Genomic DNA, 20,109 nt, shown 5'->3' with positions numbered 1-20,109 from the left:
TAAAGACTTTTCTGCCCAAGTTGGCTCCAAACTATGATCCTCAGATCTCAGCCTCCCGAGTAGCTAGGATTACAGGTATTAGTCACTGGGACCTGGCTGCTGCTTTTTTTTCTTTTAAGTCTTAAATGTTATGGTTTTTTCCCTTCCGCTGAAAATACACTTGGTAAGAAGGCTTCATGGCAAACAGTGACTGTCAGAATGACAGAATGGCCCCAGGTACTGCGCAGGCTCAAATGTGCCCTCTGATACTCATGGAAGCATTTAATTGTCACTGTATCAGTATTGGGAGATAAGGCCATTCAGCTATGACCACCATCCCAGGAGTAGGTGAGTGAGGGCTGTCATCAGTTCAGCCTTCTCTTGCTTGTCTCTTTGCAGCTTACTTGCGCTACCTTGCCCTTCACCAAGCTGTGATTCAGTGCATCGCCCTCACTGGATGCTTGTTCCATGCTGCTGGGCCTCCTGGCCTCCAGTCTGGTACTCAGTTAATAGCAGTGGAAGATGGATTAGGACAGGTATCATCCAGGGACTCCCTGGCACAGACTGCCTAAACTTGGCACAACAGTCAATGTAACTTCTAAGGGTTCTTAGAGGTGAAAGATCAGATACACATCATTTGGAATTTAGGAAGGAAAACCTCTTCCACCTCCACCTCCTCCTCAACCTCTTCCTCCTCCTTTTTCTTTTTTTTAATATTCATTATGGAGGTATAAACTCAGGGCCTAAATGCTGTCCCTGAACTTTTCTGCTGAAGGCTAGCACTCTACCACTCGACCACAGCTCTACTTCTGGCTTTTTGGTGGCTAATTGGAGATTCAGTCTCATAGACTTCCTTCTACAGGCTGGTTTTGAACCATGGTCCTCAGATCTCAACCTCCTGTGTAGCTAGGATTACAAGAGTGAGCCACCAGTGCCCAGCTCATTCTTTTTATTCTTTTTTTCTTTCTTTTGGTTTAAGTTTCTTTCTTTTTTTTTTTTTTGGGGGTCCGGTCATGGGGCCTGAACTCTGGGCCTGGGCGCTGTCCCTCAGCTCTTCAGCTCAAGGCTAGCGCTCTACCACTTGAGCCACAGTGCCACTTCCGGCTTTTGTTCTTTTTGCTTATGTGGTGCTGATGAATTGAACCCAGGGCCACAGGCATGCAAGGCAAGCGCTCTACCACTGAGCCACCTTCCCAGCCCTGGTTTAAGTTTCTGAAGGAACTTGAACTGCCTGGAGTGGACCAGAGGATGGATTTCGAGATCACAAGAACTGGAGCTGTCCAAATGACACCCCTGCTTCTATTCCCTACTCATGCTGACAAATGAATGTGTACACAGACTCCCAGAGCTCCCAGGGGAAGCACCTTCCAAAGGCAGGTGAGCGTCACAGAGCTGCGGCCAGGTGACCCAGCTCAGTGGCAGAGTCAAAGGGGAAAGAAGGGAGTCTTGACTAAATGCTCACTATGTGCCAGACACTGGACTAGTCAGTTTACAGGCCTTGTTTCCCTCTGGTGCCCTCTCCTCTCAGTTCTCCATCCATCCACCCTTTTTGCACCTGTAGGGATTGAACTCAGGCCGTCCACATTTGCTGAGGAAGCACTCTGAAGGGAAGACTCAACTGATCATGATGGAATGTAATGGTTGTGGTCACCCAGGAGACCAGCGAGGACCAGGTTCATCATGTGACGGTGAGGTGACCCAAGAGCTGGAGCTGAGGACCCTGAGTCATTGGTCCCTCACAAATAAGCCCAGTTGTTTCTCTGCTTGGTTTGGATGAATTCTTCTCTTTCTGGTCTGTTTGTCTGGGGATATAAGGCTACTTGTCCAAGGGCTCTTCCTCAGCACCTTTCCTTTCTTTTTCTCCTTCCTTCCTTCCTTCCTTCCTTCCTCCCTCCCTCTCTTTCTTCCTGAAGTTTGAATTCAGAGCCTGGTGCTGACCTTGAGCCTCTTTGTGCTCAAGGCTAGCGCTCTACCACTTGAGCCACAGCACCACATCTGGCCTTTTCTGAGTAGTTTATTGGAGATAAGAGTCTCATGGACTTTTCCGCCAGGGCTGGCTTTTTGAACTGTGATCCTCAGCCTCCTGAGTAGCTAGGATTATAGGTGTGAGCCACTGGCGCCTGGCTGTCAGCTCCTTTCTTTGGTGGTGGTGGTGAGGTGTGTGTGTGGTACTAGTGATCAAACTAGAGCCTGTGCCCACACTCCCCCACACAGGGCTTTTTCTATTGATAATGATGACCCAAGGTCACAATGGGATTCCACTCCTGACAGAGACCTAGAGGCCTGCCTTTGATTTGGCATTCAGGAATTCATCTGCCTTGATTTTGACGTACTTGGTCTGATATTTTACTACCAAATCCCACTGGTGAGATTTGCAATGGGGCTGTTCTGTGTGTGTGCACGGGGAAGGTGGAAGGGAAGGGGGGGAGAAGGCTCATTCGTGCAAATGATGTAGTAGTTTATTTCTCCTTTAAGGGTGGGGGATAAACCCCAAAACTTGTTTTCTAAGATGGAACTGGGTGCTTAGTCCTTCCAGTCAAAAGCAGCTTTGCTCACAGAAGCATGATAGCTTTTGTTTTATGTCTGGGCTGGCATGGCTGTGCCTTTCCTGCGTGTACTCCCCCCATAGGTAGGCTAACAGGCGAATGCCATCGTGCTCATCCATTGGTTGAGGTGGAGTCTCTCAGACTTCTTTTTCCTAGAACTGCAGTTCCCCCATCTCTAACTCCCAAGTTAGCTAAGATTACAGGCTTGAGTCACCATGCCTGGCCCAACCAAATAATAATAATAAATAATAATAATAATTAGTGATGGTACTGAGGCTTGAATTCAAGGCCTGTGTACTGTTCCTAGGCTTTTTTTTTTTTGCTCTACTACTTGAGCCGAGGCTCTATTTCTGGATTCCTGGTGTTTCATTGGAGATAGGAGTCTCACAGACTTTCCTGCCTGTGTTAGCTTTGAACAGGGATCTTTAAATCTCAGCCTTCTGAATAAGCTAGGATTATGGGTGTGAGCCATGAGTGCCTGGCACAAGCAGATTTTGGGGTCCGGTTGTGGGGCCTGAACTCTGGGCCTGGGTGCTGTCCCTCAGCTCTTCAGCTCAAGGCTAGCGTTCTACCACTTGGGCCATAGGCTTTTTTTTCTTTTTGCTTATGTGGTGCTGAGGAATCGAACCCAGGGCCTCAGGCATGTAAGGCAAGCGCTCTACCACTGAGCCACCTTCCCAGCCCCACAAGCAGATTCTTGAAAGGATTTTCTATCTCACCTCATGTAAATGTAAAAGTTACATCCAAAGGGTCAGCTTTCTGGAAATCCGGAGAGACAGCAGAGTTCTCCAGCCTTTCAGGCTCGGCTGAGAAAACACCCTAGTTGCCAGACTTCCTGGCCCCATTTGTTAAGACTCTCGCCGAGGGTCACTTCAGCCAGCGATTTCTCTTCTTCCCACATTAGAGGGGAGAAGAGGCACCCAGACCCCAGGAATTTGGAACCCATCACAGAACAGCCGCGCTCCTCTCAGAAAGAAACAGATGTGGGGAGGAGAAGAGGGAGGGAAACGACACCAACACAACAACAAATAGAACTTAACCGCGCGCCCTGGCAGGAGGAAGCTGGGTAGCAGCTGGTTATTTGGCACCACTGAAAAATCTTTCATGCCTCCTACGCCAAGATGCAGCCCCGAATGAAAATATATATATTTTTTAATTTGAGGGGGTTGGGTGGTTTGGGGGAGGCACTTTGGTGCTAAAGAATAGAGCTCAGGACAGCACTATCTATTTGGTCTCTCTGCTTGCTCTCTCTCTCTCTCTCCCTTTCCCCCCGCCAGTCCTGGAGCTTGAACTCAGGGCCTGGGCACTGTCCCTGAGCTTCTTTTGCTCAAGGCTAGCACTCTACCACTTGAGCCACAGCGCCACTTCTGGCCTCTTCCATGTATGTGGTACTGAGGAATGGAACCCAGGGCTTCATGCATGCTAGGCAAGCTCTCTACCACTGAGCCACATTCCCAGCCCTCTCTGTTCTCTTTCAGGGGACTGCTGAGTGTAGCAAGCAGCACTTCATCTCTCATGCTGGACAGTTATTGGGAAAGTTAGATGAATCTCTCTTTGTACTGTTTTCTCTGTGTTAAGAGAGAATTCCACAGACAGACTGGAGGGACCTCGGAGCTGGCTGCTAAGGATTTCTTGCACCAGAACTCTACAATCCAGAGACCTGGAGGCTAAGTTTTAAAAAGGGTCATCTCTTAGCAGGGTGCAGGTGGTTCATGGCTGTAATCCTAGTTACTAAGGAGTCTGAGATCCGAGGATCAAGGTTCAAAGCCAGCCCGGACAGGAAAGTCCATGAGACTCTTATCTCCAATAAACCACTAGAAAACCGGATGTGGTGCTGTGGCTCAAGTGGCAGAGCACTAGCCCTGAGCTGAAGAGCTGAGGGACAGCACCCAGGCCCAGAGTTCAAGCCCCACAACTGACCAAAAAAAAAAAAAAAAAAATCTGGCTTGGGTTCCATGGAATCACTAGGAGAGCCGCAAATCATTCCGTTTTCTTCATTGCTCTTGAAGTTCAAAATTGTCTACGTTTCCCCAGTTAACATGACTCTAGTCTTCTGGGTGCTGGCAGCTCATGCCTATAACTGTAGTTATTCAGGAGGCTGAGTTCTGAGGTCTGAGGTTCAAAGCCAACCCAAGCAGAAAAGTTGGAGAAACTCTTTAATTAATCAGCAAAAAAAAAAAAATAGCTGGAAGTGGAGGTATGGTTCAAGTGGCAGAGTGCCAAGTTTGAGCAAAAGAACCAAGTGAGAGTGAGAGGTCTTGAGTTCAAGTCCCAGAACTGGCACCAGAAAAGTTTACTATGTTCTAGGGATCGGCATTGTGGCTTATACCTGGAATCCCAGCATCTCATGCCTACCTGTGGCGCATACCTGGAATCCCAGCTATTCAGGTAGTGGAGATAGGAAGATGGTAGTTCAAGGCCAGCCTGGGCAAAAAGTTAGGGAGATCCTTTTTGTGTGTGTGTGTGTGGGGGGGGGGGGGGGGACTTGACCTTGGGGCTTGGGTGTTGTCGCTGAGCTCTTTCACTCAAGGCTAGTGTTCTACCATTTTAAGTCACAGCACCATGTCCGGTTTTCTAGTGGCTAATTGGAGATAAGAATCTCTTGGGACTTTCCTGCCTGGGCTGGCTTTGAACCACAATCCTTAGCTCTCAGCCGCTTGAGTAGTTAGGATGACAGGCATGGGCCGCCAGGGGGAGACTCAACCACAATAAAAATGCTAAGTGTTGTAGAGCACACCTGTCATCACAACATGGTGGTTATTTTAAGGAAAATGATGGCTGTGGAGGCCAACCTGGACAAAAACAAAACAAAAAACTGTGGAATTCTTATCTGATGTCTAAAATTAAAACAGAGGGGGTGTGGCTCAGCAGGAGAGCATTGCCTAGCCAGTGTGAAGCCCTGACCCAGTACCACCAAAACAAAGCAAACAAATGCCCTCGCTACCACTAGTCAGATGAAGACCTCGTTACAGCCTTCAAAATGACTGGGAGAGAAATTTCCTTTTTCGGAAACAGAAGGTCAGGTCCAAAAGGCAGTAGAAGGGAAGCCATGGGAGGGCTGACCTGATCCGGTCTGGGATCTTTGGTGCCTAGCAGAGTCTGGTACACAGTTCATACTTGAGAACAAATGCTGGCTGGAGACATTCCTTAGAGCCTCGCTGTGGATGGGTTTCACCGAGTTTCCTTTCCTTAGATTGCTCTACCTCAGGGAATCCTCATGTCGGCACCGCTGGCAGACAGGCGGGCTGGGACTTGGTTATGGGTTTGTCCTGGGCATGGGAGGAAGCCCAGTGGCACAACTCATCTCTAGTCACTTGATGCTAGACCCAGTTGGGACAACTAAAACGGTTACCAGAAATTGCCAGATGTCCCCAAGGGTGAAATTGTCCCTACTGGAGAATCACTGGTCTAGAGACACCTTTGCTTTATATTTACATTACTCAATAAAGATTATACTCATACACACACATATGCACACACACTGCTGGCAATACAACTCAGTGTTTAGCGACAGAGCACTTACAAGGGATGTATAATGACACGCTGTAACCTCTGCAGTTAGGAGGTAGAGTCAAGATTTTGAGTTCAAAGGCAGCCTGGGTTATAAATCAGTGCCTTACTGAAAGAAAGAAGTTAACAGGAAGTAAAGGAAGAAAAAGGACAGGAAGGAAGGGAGAAAGGGAGGGAGGAACAGAAAAATAGAGAAGAAAGGAAAAAAGAGAGAAAGAGAGAAGAGGAAGACAAAGACAAAGAGAAGAGAGAAACAGAGAGGGAAAAGAAAAAAGAAAGGAAAGAAGGAAGGAAAAAAAGAGATGGAAGGAAGAGAAAGAGAAATAAGGAAGGAGAAAGAGGGGGGAGGGAGGGCGAGAGGGAGGGCTGAGGCAGGAGGGTGAGGAGTTCGAGGCCAACACAGTGAGCCGCTGTGTCCAAAACCCAGAAGCAACCAACAACCAAACCCAACCCAAAGCACGCCTGCTCACAAACCTGGAACTTACACACCTTCTGCACAAGGGAACTGCGTATCTTTTTCCCTTTTCCCCTGCATACTGGAGGAATATCTGAAAATGGAGCAGCCGTGTGTTCTTTCACACCCCTGGGACAGAGTAGCAGGGTGGCCTGAGGCGACCATTACAGATGCCACGGTCCCCCCTGTATCACGGAAGCCACTGCCCATGAATTCCCACAGTGAACCAGGGAACAAGACAAGCCGACTTGACTACTAGCCAGCACCCGTGGCCTGCAAGAGGGAGCTCTCTGAGCTAAGTCCTCAAGCTGGGTGTGGACATTTGGTTTTGCACCCCTAAAATGGCCAACTCTGTTTTGGGTGTGTTTGCCTGTGTCCCTCTGCGGGCATGCTTTGATGCATCGATGGACTGTCCCGAGTTCCTCGTTCCTCTGCTGGAGTCTTCACCTTGAAATCTTGGCAGATGATCAGAGAGTCACGATGGAAAGTTGGCAGAAGCCAGAGGCTGCATATCAACCTTCTAACAAGCTACTCAGAGGTCAGCTTTACCCTCTCCAGTGCTTTGCTTTTTCTGCTACAGAAATCGTGCTGATTTTATTTGTTTTTTAATGATCTTACCCTGCAAGATCCTCCACTAGATAGAGGAATGAAAGTGGAGGCTCAGGGACTCGCAGGAGCTGAAACTTAAAGCCCTAGTTTTAGATAGAAAACAGTAGCGCTGCAAAATATGAGACTAAGGTGCATGCTAGGAGGATCTGATCTCTGAACCCCTGGGGCAAGCATGGGGTGGGGGTGGGGAGGGGGGAGAGGGGCATAATCACTGTCAGGCAGAGGGTAGCCTGTGGAAAATTCCCAGCTCTGGTCACTTCACTGAGAATGGCAATCTGGGGTATGTGTCTCAGAGGTTTCCAGGGAGAGATGGAAAATCTCCTGGGCTGGCCTGGGTAGCAGGTGTGCTGTGGTAGCGGGGTGAGAGGGGTGGCCCCCACACACCCTGGTCTAGATCCATTAGCATCAAGCATCTTGGAACAGAGTCTGCCCACCCGAGCAGGAAATGCGCTCCTGTTTATGATGCTGACACAGGCAATTTAGAAGGATGGATGGGAAGAACAAGCCCATAAGGCAGTACGCCTCAGATGGAAAAAAAAAAAAAAAAAAGAACCCTGATTCACAACTGCTAGCTTAATGGTAACAAATCCATCTTCTTTCATAGAACTCGCTATGAAATTGTCACTGCTGGGAGAAAAACACGAAGCCGTGGCCTTCACTCATTCATTCCGTGACTGTGAGTGAGCATCTGCTGAGTGCTGGCGCTCCAGAACCGTGGATGGGGGAGAATAAAAGAAGACGCAGAGCGGGGCTTGGTGAGGCTACGGTTACAATCAGAGTGATCTCACGTGAGCTAGCCTGAGCCAATGTGAACTAACATGATCTAATGCGATTGAACACAAGTAGCATGATCTGACATATCTACATGAGCCAGCATGACCCAAGGTGATCTAACATGAACTATCAAGAGCCAGCATGACTTAACACAATCTAGTGTGATCTAACACAAGCTAGCATGATCTAGCATGAGCCTGCATGATCTAGCATGACCAAGTATCTAATATGATCGAGTATGGTCTAACATGAGCTACTGTAATCTAACAGGATCAAGTATTAGATCATGAGCCAGGAGAATCTAATGCGAGACAGTATGATCTAACATGATTTACCATAAGCTAGTATGATCATGTGCTAGCATGATCTAACATGTGCTAGAGTGATCGCACATGAGCTAGTATGATCTAGAAGCACGGCCCGCAGACTGGTCGGGGAGCACGTGCTCAGGAAGGCTCCGCTAGCGGGAAGCAGTGTGGGAGCAGACCCAGGCGGGGTTTTTAATCAGGGAGCGACAAGGTCAGAGCTCCCGGTGGAAGGAAAGCTGTGGCAGGGAGAAGCGTGTTAATTATTTACCGCAGTGCTGAAGTAGCTATGGACTTGGAAATGGTCTGCCGGGTCTGGATTCTATTCTCGGTCCTGGCAATCCATGATAGTCACACAACCAAAACAACCTAGAAAACTCACCTCTCTCAATGCTGGGGAATTTCAACTCCAGTCTGAGGTCCGGGGAGGAGTGGGGGGAGGTTGGGCGGGAAGAGGTGTCCAGTGATGGCGAGTTGGAGTCCCCCATGGACATTCTTCCCATTGCAGATGGAGTATGCATCTAGCCCCTTGTGGTGGAATTAACAGAGCTGTGGCAGAGGGGAAATTCTTCCTGGCCCTGCAGATCTCGGGGAGCAGAGATGAGCTCTAGAGTGTTTTTTTTTCTGCCACATCCACTAGACTTACCCTAAGACTCCAAGACAGGCAGAGCAGGCTCCAGTGTAAGGCTGGACCAGGGGTCCATCCAACTCCAGTATCCTCTGCCTCTAGGGTAAATCTTCCCAGCCTTGGCAGTACTAGATGATGATTATTGCAAAGGGGTGATCTGCGGTTGAAGGATGCAGTACTCCCAGTCTGCACCCACTAAATGCAGTAGCAGTTAGTGACAAACAAAGCTGGCAGGAGACAAGTATCTTGTGGGGGCAAAGTTGTCCTGGAGGGAGCTGTTTCCATAAGAGTTTTCCATTGGGTTCACTCACTTCCCACTCAGTGGTCCACCCATCTTACTGGACTCTCTTGCAGCATTTGACACAAGCGATCACCTTCTTCTTTCTCTTGAAACTTGCCTTCCTTGGCAGACCCTCCGCATCTTCCCCCTAATTCTCTATAGACTCTTGGTACCAGCTCTTCCTCTTCCTGAACCCCTTTCCTATTGCATTATCTATGTTCTCCCGTTCATCCAGTCATTGGACTCTAAATGTCTTCTAATTGCCATGTTCATCTCCAAGTCCTCTCACACCTAAGTCCCACTCATTTTCTTTCGTTCAAGAAGTTCTCTGCCATCACTAAATCTACCCACCTTCCTCCCAAATCTCTTCTTCTCCCCATCATTTTAGCAAATGTCATCTGACTGTTGCCCATACCAGAATCCTTAGCATCAGCCGGACTCCTTCTCTCTCATGTGCAGTCCACAAACAGCCTCTGTCAATTCTATCTTCAAAATAAGTGTCCCAGTTCAAGCCACCTCATATAACCTAAACATCCAACTATGGAAATAAATCTGATGACTTTGGTGACCTCCTGACTTCTACTTGGCCCTGCCCCAATGCATTTTTTATCTAGAGTCATCTTTGACAAACATACACCATGGGCTGGGAAGGTGACTCAGTGGTAGGGTGCTTGCCTTGCATGCATGAGGCCCTGGGTTCAAGGGCCTCCTGCAGGACAAAAGCAGAAAAAGCTGGAACTGGCACTGTGGTTCAAGTGGTAGAGCGCTAGCCTTGAGCTGAAGAGCTGAGGGACAGTGCCCAGGCCCAGAGTTCAGGCCCCACGACCAACAAAAAACAAAAACAAATATACACCGGACTCTACTTTTGGCTTTTGTGCTAGTTAATTGGAAATATCAGTTTCATGAACTTTCCTGCCTGGGCTGTCTTTGAATTGTGATCCTCATACCTCAGCCTCTTGAGTAGCTAGGATTATAGGCATGAGCCACTGGTGCCTGTCTGGAATTCACTTTTTATCTATCTATCTATCTATCTATCTATCTATCTATCTATCTATCTATCTATCTATTTTTTTGGTCGGTCATGAGGCATGAACTCTGGGCCTCGGCGCTGACTTTCAGCTCTTCAGCTGTAGATTAGCGCTCTACCACTTCCAGCTTTTTCTGCTTATGTGGTGCTGAGGAATTGAACCCAGGGCCTCATGCATGCAAAGCAAGCACTCTACCACTGAGCCACCTTCTCAGCCCTTTTAATATAGTTTTATTATTATCTTTTTGTTTATGTAATATTGAGGAATCGAACCCAGAACCTCTGCCATGAAGCCACCTTCCCAGTCCATGGGATTCACTTTTTCTAAGCTCATTTATTACATCTTCGAACAGCCTGAGTAAATTGAAGAGAAGGGTTCCAAGGTCCATATGTTGGGCTCAAGGACAAGTCTGGGGCTCTGGTTTCCAAACATACTGTGACTGGCCGCGTGTTGTTGAACAACAAAAATAGCCCTACATCTGTTGTCACTGCAGTCACAAGCAGGTCACTCAAGTTCCGTCAGCAGCCATTAATAAAAGACTAACAGGATCTCGACAGTGACTTGCAGTAATAGTAAAATAAAAAGGGGCTGGAAAGGCAAAGGGCAGATCGTGGTAGGACAGAAACCAGGGAGAAAGCTGTTGCTTTAAATCTATCCTCAGCCAAGAACAAAGACGCTCTCACGGAACGTACATGCTATTTTAAGAGAATGGTTCTGGGCCAACATGACCTGTCAAAGTTTTGAGGACGGATTAAGGATTTTCTTTATGTGAAACTCCAGAGAAACACAGGAAATACAGTTCCCGATCTGGGCGCAGTGGAGTGGTGCACACCTGCAGGAGTTTGAGGCCAGCCTGGGCTCCACAGACTCTGTATCAAAGCACTAATACCAAAGTCAAAGTATGTATACATGCATGTATAGACACATGGATGTATATATACACATCACGTATGCATGTATACATACACACATATTCTGTAATCCTAGCTACTCAAGAGGGTGAGATCTGAGAGGATCAGGGTTCAAAGCCAGTAGGGGCAGAAAAGTTTGTGAGATTCTTATTTCCAATTAACTACCCCAAACCCAGAAGTGGAGCTGTGACTCAAGTGGTAGAGCAGTAGCCTTGAACAAAAAACTCAGGGACAGCATCCAGGCTCTGAGTTCAAGAACAGGAGAAGGAAGGGAGGAAGAGAGAAAGGGAGGGAGGGAGGGAGAAAGAGAGGGAAGGAGAAAGATAAGAAAGAGAAAGAGAGAAAGAGAGAGAGAGAGAGAGAGAGAAAGAAAGAAAGAAAGATAGAAAGAGAGGAAGGAAGGAAGGAAGTAAGGAAGGAAGGGAGAGAAAGAGAAAGAAAGGAAAGAAAGAGAAAGAAAAAGAGAGAAAAAGAGAGATGAAGGAAGAAAGGAAAGAAAAAGAGAGAAAGAAAGGAAGGAAGAAAAAAGGGAAAGGGGGAAGAAAGAGAGAGAAAGAAAGAAAAAGGAAGAGAAAGAAAGAGAAAGAAATAGAGAAAGAAAAAGAGATAAGGAAGGAAGGAAAGAAGAAAAAGGGAGAGAAAGAGAGAGAAAGGAAAGAGAAAGAGAGAGAAAGGAAAGAGAAAGAGAGGAAGGAAGGAAGGAAGGAAGGAAGACACCACTGTTGTCCAGATTGTGTTGGGTAAAGAGAAAAGCTAAATAGAATTGGAGTGGCAGCCAGGTCCAGTGATGGGCCCGAGGAAGTACAGAGTTCTTAATTTTGAGACCTCCATTAAAAAACTCAAACAAGATGTGACCCAAACTTCAATCTACACAGGACTGAATGAAAGGCTCCTGGATTAGGAGTCCCTCGGTATCTGCTGAGGGAATGAGTGAATGACCAATCCTATGAACACATGATCAGATGCACGAATTTCCTCCACACCCCACCTGTCTATAGCTTACCTCCGATTCTTTGTAGTAGCGTTCTGGAATTTCATCGCAGGCAATGTCAATAAAACAAACTTCTCTCTCTAGGTCTTTGGCTTCATTGTCAAAAATCTGGAAGGACAGAGCAACATAGCAAAGGTTAGACCACACGACAAGGTGCCCGGGCATCGGTGCTACTTTGTGCGAGGTACACTAACACCCACAGCATGTCTCCCCGGGGTGCTCCTGGCTAACGCTTTCACCTGCCACAGAAATGTGCAAGCATCTTGGAAAAGGTTTGTATCCCTCGCCTGGATTTTTGTCACTTTTGAGACAGGTGTGGCAGCCAGCACCGCTTGGTGAGTAGGAGAAGACAAAGCCGGCTGTTTTTAGACGCTTGGGAGTGAGGAGCTAAATCTCTTTCAAAAATCTCTTCCAAACTGAAGTCTTCTCAGTTTTTTTTTTTTTTTTTTTGGTGTTTTGTTCTTGTTTTGCTTTTCCAGTTAATCTGAACAGGGAAAGTGAAGAGTTTACCAAGGGTCTGGTTAGATTTGAGAAGTGAGTGTGTGTGTGTGTGTGTGTGTGTGCACCCAAGACTTAGAGAAGAAAAATGTGCACGTATTCTCTTTAAAATCTTTACATCTATCTAATCTCACAAAGAATGCCAGAGGCAGAAAAATATGAATGAGTAAAAAGGAGGGGAAAATCCACAAATCCCATTACCCTCTAAGGAACAGGTGCATCTTTTTTTTTTTTGGTCAGTCGTGGGGCTTGAACTCTGGGCCTGGGCACTGTCCCTCAGCTCTTTAGCTCAAGGCTAGTGCTCTACCACTTGAGCCACAGCACTACTTCCAGTTTTCTGGTGATTTATTGGAGATAAGAGTCTCATGGACTTTCCTGTCTGGGCTGGCTTTGAACCATGATCCTCAGATCTCAGCCTCCTGAGTAGCTAGGATGACAGGTGTGAAATCACCGGCGTCTGGCATTTTTCTTGATGATTAAATATTGCCATTTCCTTGGTCCACATAAGAGCTAACAAAGGTAGAGCTCAGTAAGATTCTGAGATGGCTGTGTGTCAATTTCCCTGCGTGCAGTCCAAAATGTTCATTAATTGCAAAAGGAAAGAAAAAAAGAAAAAGCAAGATAGTCACAATGTATAGATACATGATTTTGGCAGAATGATTAAGTTCCTTTAGTTTTCCCCTTTTGTCATTTTCTGGTCTAAAGAGAAGAAGACAGTTTGGAAGGACCCTAAGTAGACTAAGTTTAGTGTAGACACCATCTCTGGAGGAAGTCTTAGCTTCGCTCCACCTTTCTGCTGAGCCAGTTCCTACAGGGCATCATTAGAGAACACTAATTACATCCAACGCTTCAGAAGATAATAGAATAGTTGGAAGAACAGGCTGTCTGACACCTAAGAACGTTGTCTTGACTCAAATTTGAGGCCTATTAATAACCTACACTCCCACAAGACAGCACCTGGAGGGCTCTGTTTCTGCTACCCTCTTCTCCGTTAGCACGCAAGGTGAGATTTCCAATTGCTTTCTGAAAAAATCTTTGTGCGGCTACTTGGCCATGTCTGCTGTTGGTTGTGCTGCCAATTTTTTTCTAACATGTTTGGAGGCTCAATTCACAACCTAGCCCGACCTGAACTGCCCTCCACAATCCCTCCAGGGTAGAGAAAGAACAGTTCTTAGCTCAGCTCCTGTTCCTTTCACTGCCACTAAACTCAAGTGCCTTGGGACACCACTGTAATGTTTGGAAGGGACGGGGGTCTGCCCTGAAATGAAATAGACAATAGGCAGACAAGCTTAAATCAAGTAGAGAATTCAGTTGTGAAATGAAATACTGGGTCTCAGATTATACAAGTCAGAGGCTCTCTCTTTTTCTCTCCCTCTGTGTCTCACCAGGATAAGCCAAGAAAAGAAAGGCATGTGCCCCCAGTAAGAAGGCAAAACAGAATACCTAGAGGGAACCAACTTCTGGAGAGCAAATTACAGAAGACGTTAAAAAAAAAAAAGAATTGGAGCAGGTGCCAGTGGCTCACACCTGTAATCCCAGCTACTCAGTAGGGCTGCGATCTGAGGATCACAATTCAAAGCCAGCAATCTCCATGAGACTCTCTTCCCCCTCACCTTCTACCTCTTTTTTAATTTAATTTTATTATCAAGGTGACGTACAGAGGGGTTACCGTAACATTCGTTAACATCCGTAGGCAACGAGTACACTTCTTGTTGAACATTGTTACCCCCTCCCTTGTTTTCTCCCACTTTCCCTCCCTCTGTGAAACTCTTTTTTTTTTTTTGTCGGTCGTGGGGCCTGAACTCTGGGCCTGGGCGCTGTCCCTCAGCTCTTCAGCTCAAGGCGAGCACTCTACCACTTGAGCTACAGCGCCACTTCCGGTTTTCTGGTGGTTTATTGGAGATAGGAGTCTCACGGTCTCTCCTGCCCGGGCTGGCTTTGAACCGCGATCCTCAGATCTCAGCCTCCTGAGTAGCTAGGATTACAGGCGTGAGCCACCAGCGCCCGGCTCCCTCTGTGAGACTCTTATCTCCAATTCACCACCAAAAAGCCGGAAAGTGGAGCTGTGGCTCAAGTGGTAGAGCCCTAGCCTCGAGCAAGAAAGCTCAAGGACAGCATTCTGGCCCTGAGTTCAATTCCCAGTACTATACACACACACACACACACACACACACACACACACACACACACACACACACACACACACACACAATTGGAAACTTATTGGTGAAATCTATGAGATTCAAACAAAAGGAAACAAATCATGTTAAAGGAGCTGTAGACAGATTACGTGGCTTTGTCTAATTGGACTTAATTGTTTTTGGATCACTCCTTGTAGCAGCGCTAACCCGGCTGAGCTTAGGGACCGCGAGCCTGGCCAGTAGAGGGCGCTGCAGGGACACCGCAGGAAGCTGGGGAAGTCTCCCAGGGCTGGATCTTGAGGACAACCCGTGCAGCTTTTCCTCTGTTGCATGCCTGGAGGACAGCGTTGCTGACCGTCCAGCAGCCCTGTCCCAGGGCCCAGGAACCACTTCACTGTGGCCTTCCCGAAGCAGGCACCATGCCCTCCGGGCCTCGCGCGGCACTGGCAGCGTGCCCACCTGTCTACCCTGCTCACCTTGCCTGTGCCCCAGCAGGTTTTCTGCCGCCCAGCGACTGAACCAGCGCGGGCTCAGGCCACCTCACGAACTCCTCTGCCAGCCCGCGGGCCACACGCACCCCTTCGCCAGTGGGGCCCTCTGGACCAGCCCTCCTGTCCCTCGGGAGAGGGGCCTTGGCTGTGGAAGTGAGCTGAGGTAGGTACTTCCCTTCCATCCCCTGGAGTTCCCTGCCCATCTTGGTGGTGTCACGGACACCAGCAGCCTGCTTTCGTGGCTGTCACGAAATGCCCGAGGCAGGCTAAGGAAACAAAAAGGAGGGTTGCAGAGCTCAGGGTGCCTGCGTGCGGGCCTGGCGCGGGCACGGATGCCTGGCTCGGTCACAGACCCTCAGGAGGGAGGGCAGGATGAGTGTGAGAGGGAGCGGGAACTTTGCCACAGAGAAGAGAGACAGACAGACAGACAGACAGACAGACAGACAGACAGACAGACAGACAGACAGAGAGGGTGGGAGGGAAGAAGAGGGAGAGACAGAGAAGGAGAGGGAAACGGAGAAAGAAAAAGAGAGGGAGAGAGGGAGGGAGGAACGAGAGACTGAGAGACATAATGGCTTCTGCAACAAGGCCCCAAGTAAGGTACACACTTCCCCTTTATTTATTTACCTATTTATCTTTTTGGTCAGTCGTGGGGCCTGAACTCTGGGCCTGGGCGCTGTCCCTCAGCTCTTCAGCTCAAGGCTAGTGCTCTACCACTAGAGCCACAGCACCACTTCCAGCTTTTTTCTTTTTGCTTATGTGGTGCTGAGGAATCGAACCCAGGGCCTCATGCATGCAAGGCAAGCGCTCTACCACTGAGCCACCTTCCCAGCCCCAGACTCTAGATGCCACCTTCTAAAGGTTTCCCCCAGACGCAGGCTTCTAACATACGAATGGCTGAGGGGAGCCATGCTCACACCGGAGCAGCTGCGCACAGCACACGTCACTCTCGCCCCCTCCTGTCTTCCCACGGAGCATCTGTGCTGGCTTCTGGTGCCCGTCTGGTTCCCTCCCCTGACCTCCGCCCTGCTCCCCACTAGGGAAGGAGTGAGGATTTTTAATTTTTTTTCTTGTTTGCAGTACTGGGGTCTGCACGAGACCTCATGCTTGTTAGGCAGGTGCTTTACCGCTAAGCCACTCCGCCAGTCACCCACCAGGGAAGAAAAAGTGCAAGAAAAGACCCCTTTTCTGGGGTTTTACTGGAGATAAGAGTCTCACAGGCTTTCCTGCCCGGACTGGCTTTGAACCATGATCCTCAGATCTCAGCCTCCTGAGTAGCTAGGATGGCAGGCGTGAGCTACCGGTGCCTGGCTAATTTTCATATATTTTTTACCTACAAAGTTTACACTTGGAGAATTTTTTTTCTTTTCTGTGCCAGTCATAGGGCTTGAACTCAGGGCCTGTGCACTATCCCTGGGATTTTTCTGCTCGAGGATAGAACTCTACCATTTGAGCCACAGTGCCACTTCTGGCTTTTTTGGTAGTTAACTGGAGATAAGAGTCTCACAGGCTTTCCTGCCTGAGCTGGCTTTGAACTGTGAGCCTCAGATCTCTGCCTCCTACTAGGATTACAGATAATTCTCATTGGAAGAAAAACTTTACGCATGAAGACTGTCATTGCATTATTATTGGAATGACAAAAGGGAGAAAAGATCATAAAGGTTTAAAGAAAGAAGTTAAAATATCCCACTGTGAGGGAATGGGTGAGGAAACTGGGATAAATTCATTTGATGAACTGGGAGTACTGGGATGATGGGCGTGCGTCACCACGCTCCGCTCATTCTGTTGGAGCACTCAGAAAGAAGCAGTAGAACTGTTTAGTCTGGCCCCTTCCTGGGTGCAACCACAAGGAAGTCACACCCTCCAGAGTTGTTTTCATTTTTCTGTTTTGCCCCGTTCTTAGAAAAAGTTTCTCTGGAACTAGATGTTTTTTAACTTGAGAAATATAGTCAAGTGCAAGGAAAAAGGTAGCAACTGCCCAGATTAGACATATCTTAACTTTGGGCAGGATCAAATATGAAAACTCAACTTGGTACTAAAATCTAGTGCTACCTTGTTATTCACAAATATAAGTGGCGATCCCTTGCCTTTCATTTGAAACCTCCTACCCCTACCCTAATTTTTTTTTTGCTGTTATCAATATTTAGTGGGTAGTATGTACAGATACATTAATTGAACACACAAGGGGTACTAAGAACCATCATTAAAATTCACTTGTAGAACTCTTCCATCATCCCAAGAAAGATTTATAGCACCTCCTTCCCTCCCAGCCTTGCCAACCACGGATCTGTTCTCCATCCCCATGTTTTGTCTTGCACATTTCCAAGGTCATTCCTTTTCAGGGCTAAGTGGTATTCCATTATGTGGTCGCACAATGTTTGTTTATCCTCGCCTCTGATCAGAGAGGCTAAAGCACTGGCGAATACCAAGTTTTCATTTCCCCAGGATCCACACTCAGAAATGGGATCTCTGGTTTGTGATTCTTCCTTAAATGGGGATCTCTAGACTCCCCGAGTAGATTAAACAGTATCTGTCTCCCAACTCAGGGCTGCCAAGAGCCTCAACATTGACTTCATTTGGAGACGGGGTCTTTGCAGTTAAGGATCCTGGAATGAAATCCTGGATTTGGTGTCTTATAAAAAGAAGAGATGGTAACAGCTTCACTAAAGACACCAGACATGGAAGTAGAAGTGTAGCTCACATGGTAGAGCAGCAGTCTTGAGCTAAAGAGCCAACTGAGATCGCAAGGTCCTGAATTCAAGCCCCAGTACTGGCACAAAAAGAAAACAGGAACGGTAAGACGCAGGACTGTTGGCACCGGAGAGCAAAGCTGCATGCGCAGGAATGACTCATGCACTGCGCAAGGAACTCCTGGGCCACCGGAAGCCGGAAGCAACAAGGAAGGCCTTCAGGGGGAGTTGAGAGGAAGCAGACCCCGCGGACACCTTAGTTCAGCCTCTGACCTTTAGAGCCTTGGGGGGATTTCTTTCTGCTGTTTTGTGCCTGTCACCTGGTGGGCTGTGCTACCCAGGGTGAGGGCCATGGTGCCCTCTACACTCTGAACAAGAAGCTTCAGTGTCCTGGATGATCTCCAGTGAAGACGAATAGTCATTTTGTTCTCTGGGCTCAAAGAGTTTTGAGTTGGAAAACTCAAAAAAAACCCAAACAGGGCCACCTGGTGCTTAGTGGTTCACGCCTGTAATCCTAACTACTCAGGAGGCTGAGATCTGAGGATCATGGTTTGAGGCCAGCCCCGGGGCAGGAAAATGTGTGAGATTCTTATCTCCCATTAACTACTAGAAAGCTGCTGCAGTGGGCTTTAAGTGGTAGAGTGCTCGCCTTGAGTCAAAGGGCTCAGAAACAGCTCACAGGCCCTGAGTTCAAGTCCCACGACTGACAACAACAAGATGATTAAAAAAAAAAAAAAAGCCATCATGACACAGGCAGGGAGAAAGGGCCAGAAAGATGCCTGGGACTGTGGTGGGGGGGGAGAGGGGGGAAGGTGGAGGTCTTGGGGCGCGGAGGGGGGGGGGGTGGGAACTACAGGAAGGATCCCATGAGGCAAGAAACACTTATGTGCTAGGGTTTGGAGTGCCAGCAAGCTGGGCAGGGAGCTGAGAACAATTTCATATCACAAGCCAAAGTCCCACGACCCACGCTGGACACAACGGTGACCCCTGGACTCATTTGGGAACCATTAAAGGTGAGCCAGAAGGTCTAGGAGATTGTCACCAAAGTGACACCGAGACAGAAGACAAAAAGGTTCAAACGGGATTCTAATCAGGCGCTCTAGGTCACAGCAGCTCATTACGGGGACAGAGAATTACATTAAAGCCAGGTTAAAAATACTTGATTCATAGACTAAGAAGGTTTTCACAGTGTGCACACGTGCGCGTGCACGCGCGCGCACACACACACACACACACACTTCTAAGTTTCGGCTCCCAGGCAGCTGTAACAAGGCTCCTTTTAGAAAGGCTGGCTAATTTTGGTACAGAGTGTGAATTCTCCCTTTGGGCTGGCGGCTTGGGAGAGTCAACATCCAACACCTCGCAGGGACACGGGCAGTTTCCCCGCAGCAGGATCAATAACGGCTCCCAAAATAAGTCTCAGCAGCTCTGCTCAAAATAGCCCTCATTTCCCCCTGTCCTCTCTGATCGCAGCTCACACGGTGGGCGCTGAGGACGGAACGCAGGCTGCTGGTGTTCTCGTAAGGGTGACAGGTCGCGATTGAACTTGGAAGGGTTCCCAGGGCCTGGCCTTCGATAGCCTCCGTGTTCGTGTCTGCCTCCTCCAGGTGACTTGAAGCCTCTCAGTCCCTCAACTCATTTGGGAGCCTAAACAACAAAGCCTTTGCCAAGGTTCTTTCCCATTTCATACAGGTGCACAAGACTGGTGGCTTTCATTTCTCTCTCCCTTCTTCACCCCGTCCCTCCCTCTCTCTTGCCAATCCTGGGACTTGAACTCAGGGCCTGGGCACTGTCCTTGAGATTCTTTTTGCTCAAGGCTAGCACGCTACCACTTGAGCCATAGCACCAACTCTGGCTTTTCTGTGTATGTGGTACTGAGGAGTCAAACCCAGGGCTTCCTGCATACCACTGAGCCCCATTCTCAATCCAAGACTGGTGGTCTTCAGAGGTCACACTTGGCCTGGCCTGCTACAGGCCAGCATGTCTCTGTCTTGTTTACCCCCAACAAATGTCCTGAAGAACTTCAGCGTCTGTGTCTCCTTCCAGCTGATTCCTGAGCTGCCTCTCAGGGAAAAATGATACACTTGGTGCCAGTCCCAAGCCACTAAAGAATCAAGGGATGGGGCTGGGAAGGTGGCTCAGTGGTAGAGCGCTTGCCTTGCATGCCTGAGGCCCTGGGTTCGATTCCTCAGCACCATATAAGCAAAAAGAAAAAAGCCAGAAGTGGTGCTGTGGCTCAAGTGGTAGAGCGCTAGCCTTGAGCTGAAGAGCTGA

The 20,109-nt window shown here is 48.3% G+C and overlaps 1 protein-coding gene across 2 annotated transcripts in view; it reads right to left on the bottom strand.

Annotated features, from left to right (window-relative positions):
* Positions 1-20,109, bottom strand: part of Pitpnc1 (phosphatidylinositol transfer protein cytoplasmic 1) — a 227,708-nt gene that overhangs the window by 35,329 nt on the left and 172,270 nt on the right. For both annotated transcript variants that reach the window (XM_042702684.1, XM_042702683.1), the window contains exon 6: positions 12,028-12,123. In XM_042702684.1, coding sequence (XP_042558618.1) covers positions 12,028-12,123 — 96 coding nt within the window. The remainder of the gene's footprint in view (positions 1-12,027; positions 12,124-20,109) is intronic.

Source organism: Dipodomys spectabilis, unplaced genomic scaffold (assembly GCF_019054845.1).
Source record: "Dipodomys spectabilis isolate Male_0828 unplaced genomic scaffold, ASM1905484v1 ptg000329l, whole genome shotgun sequence".
Classification (NCBI taxonomy): domain Eukaryota; kingdom Metazoa; phylum Chordata; class Mammalia; order Rodentia; family Heteromyidae; genus Dipodomys; species Dipodomys spectabilis.
This window is presented reverse-complemented; position numbering and strand designations above follow the sequence as displayed.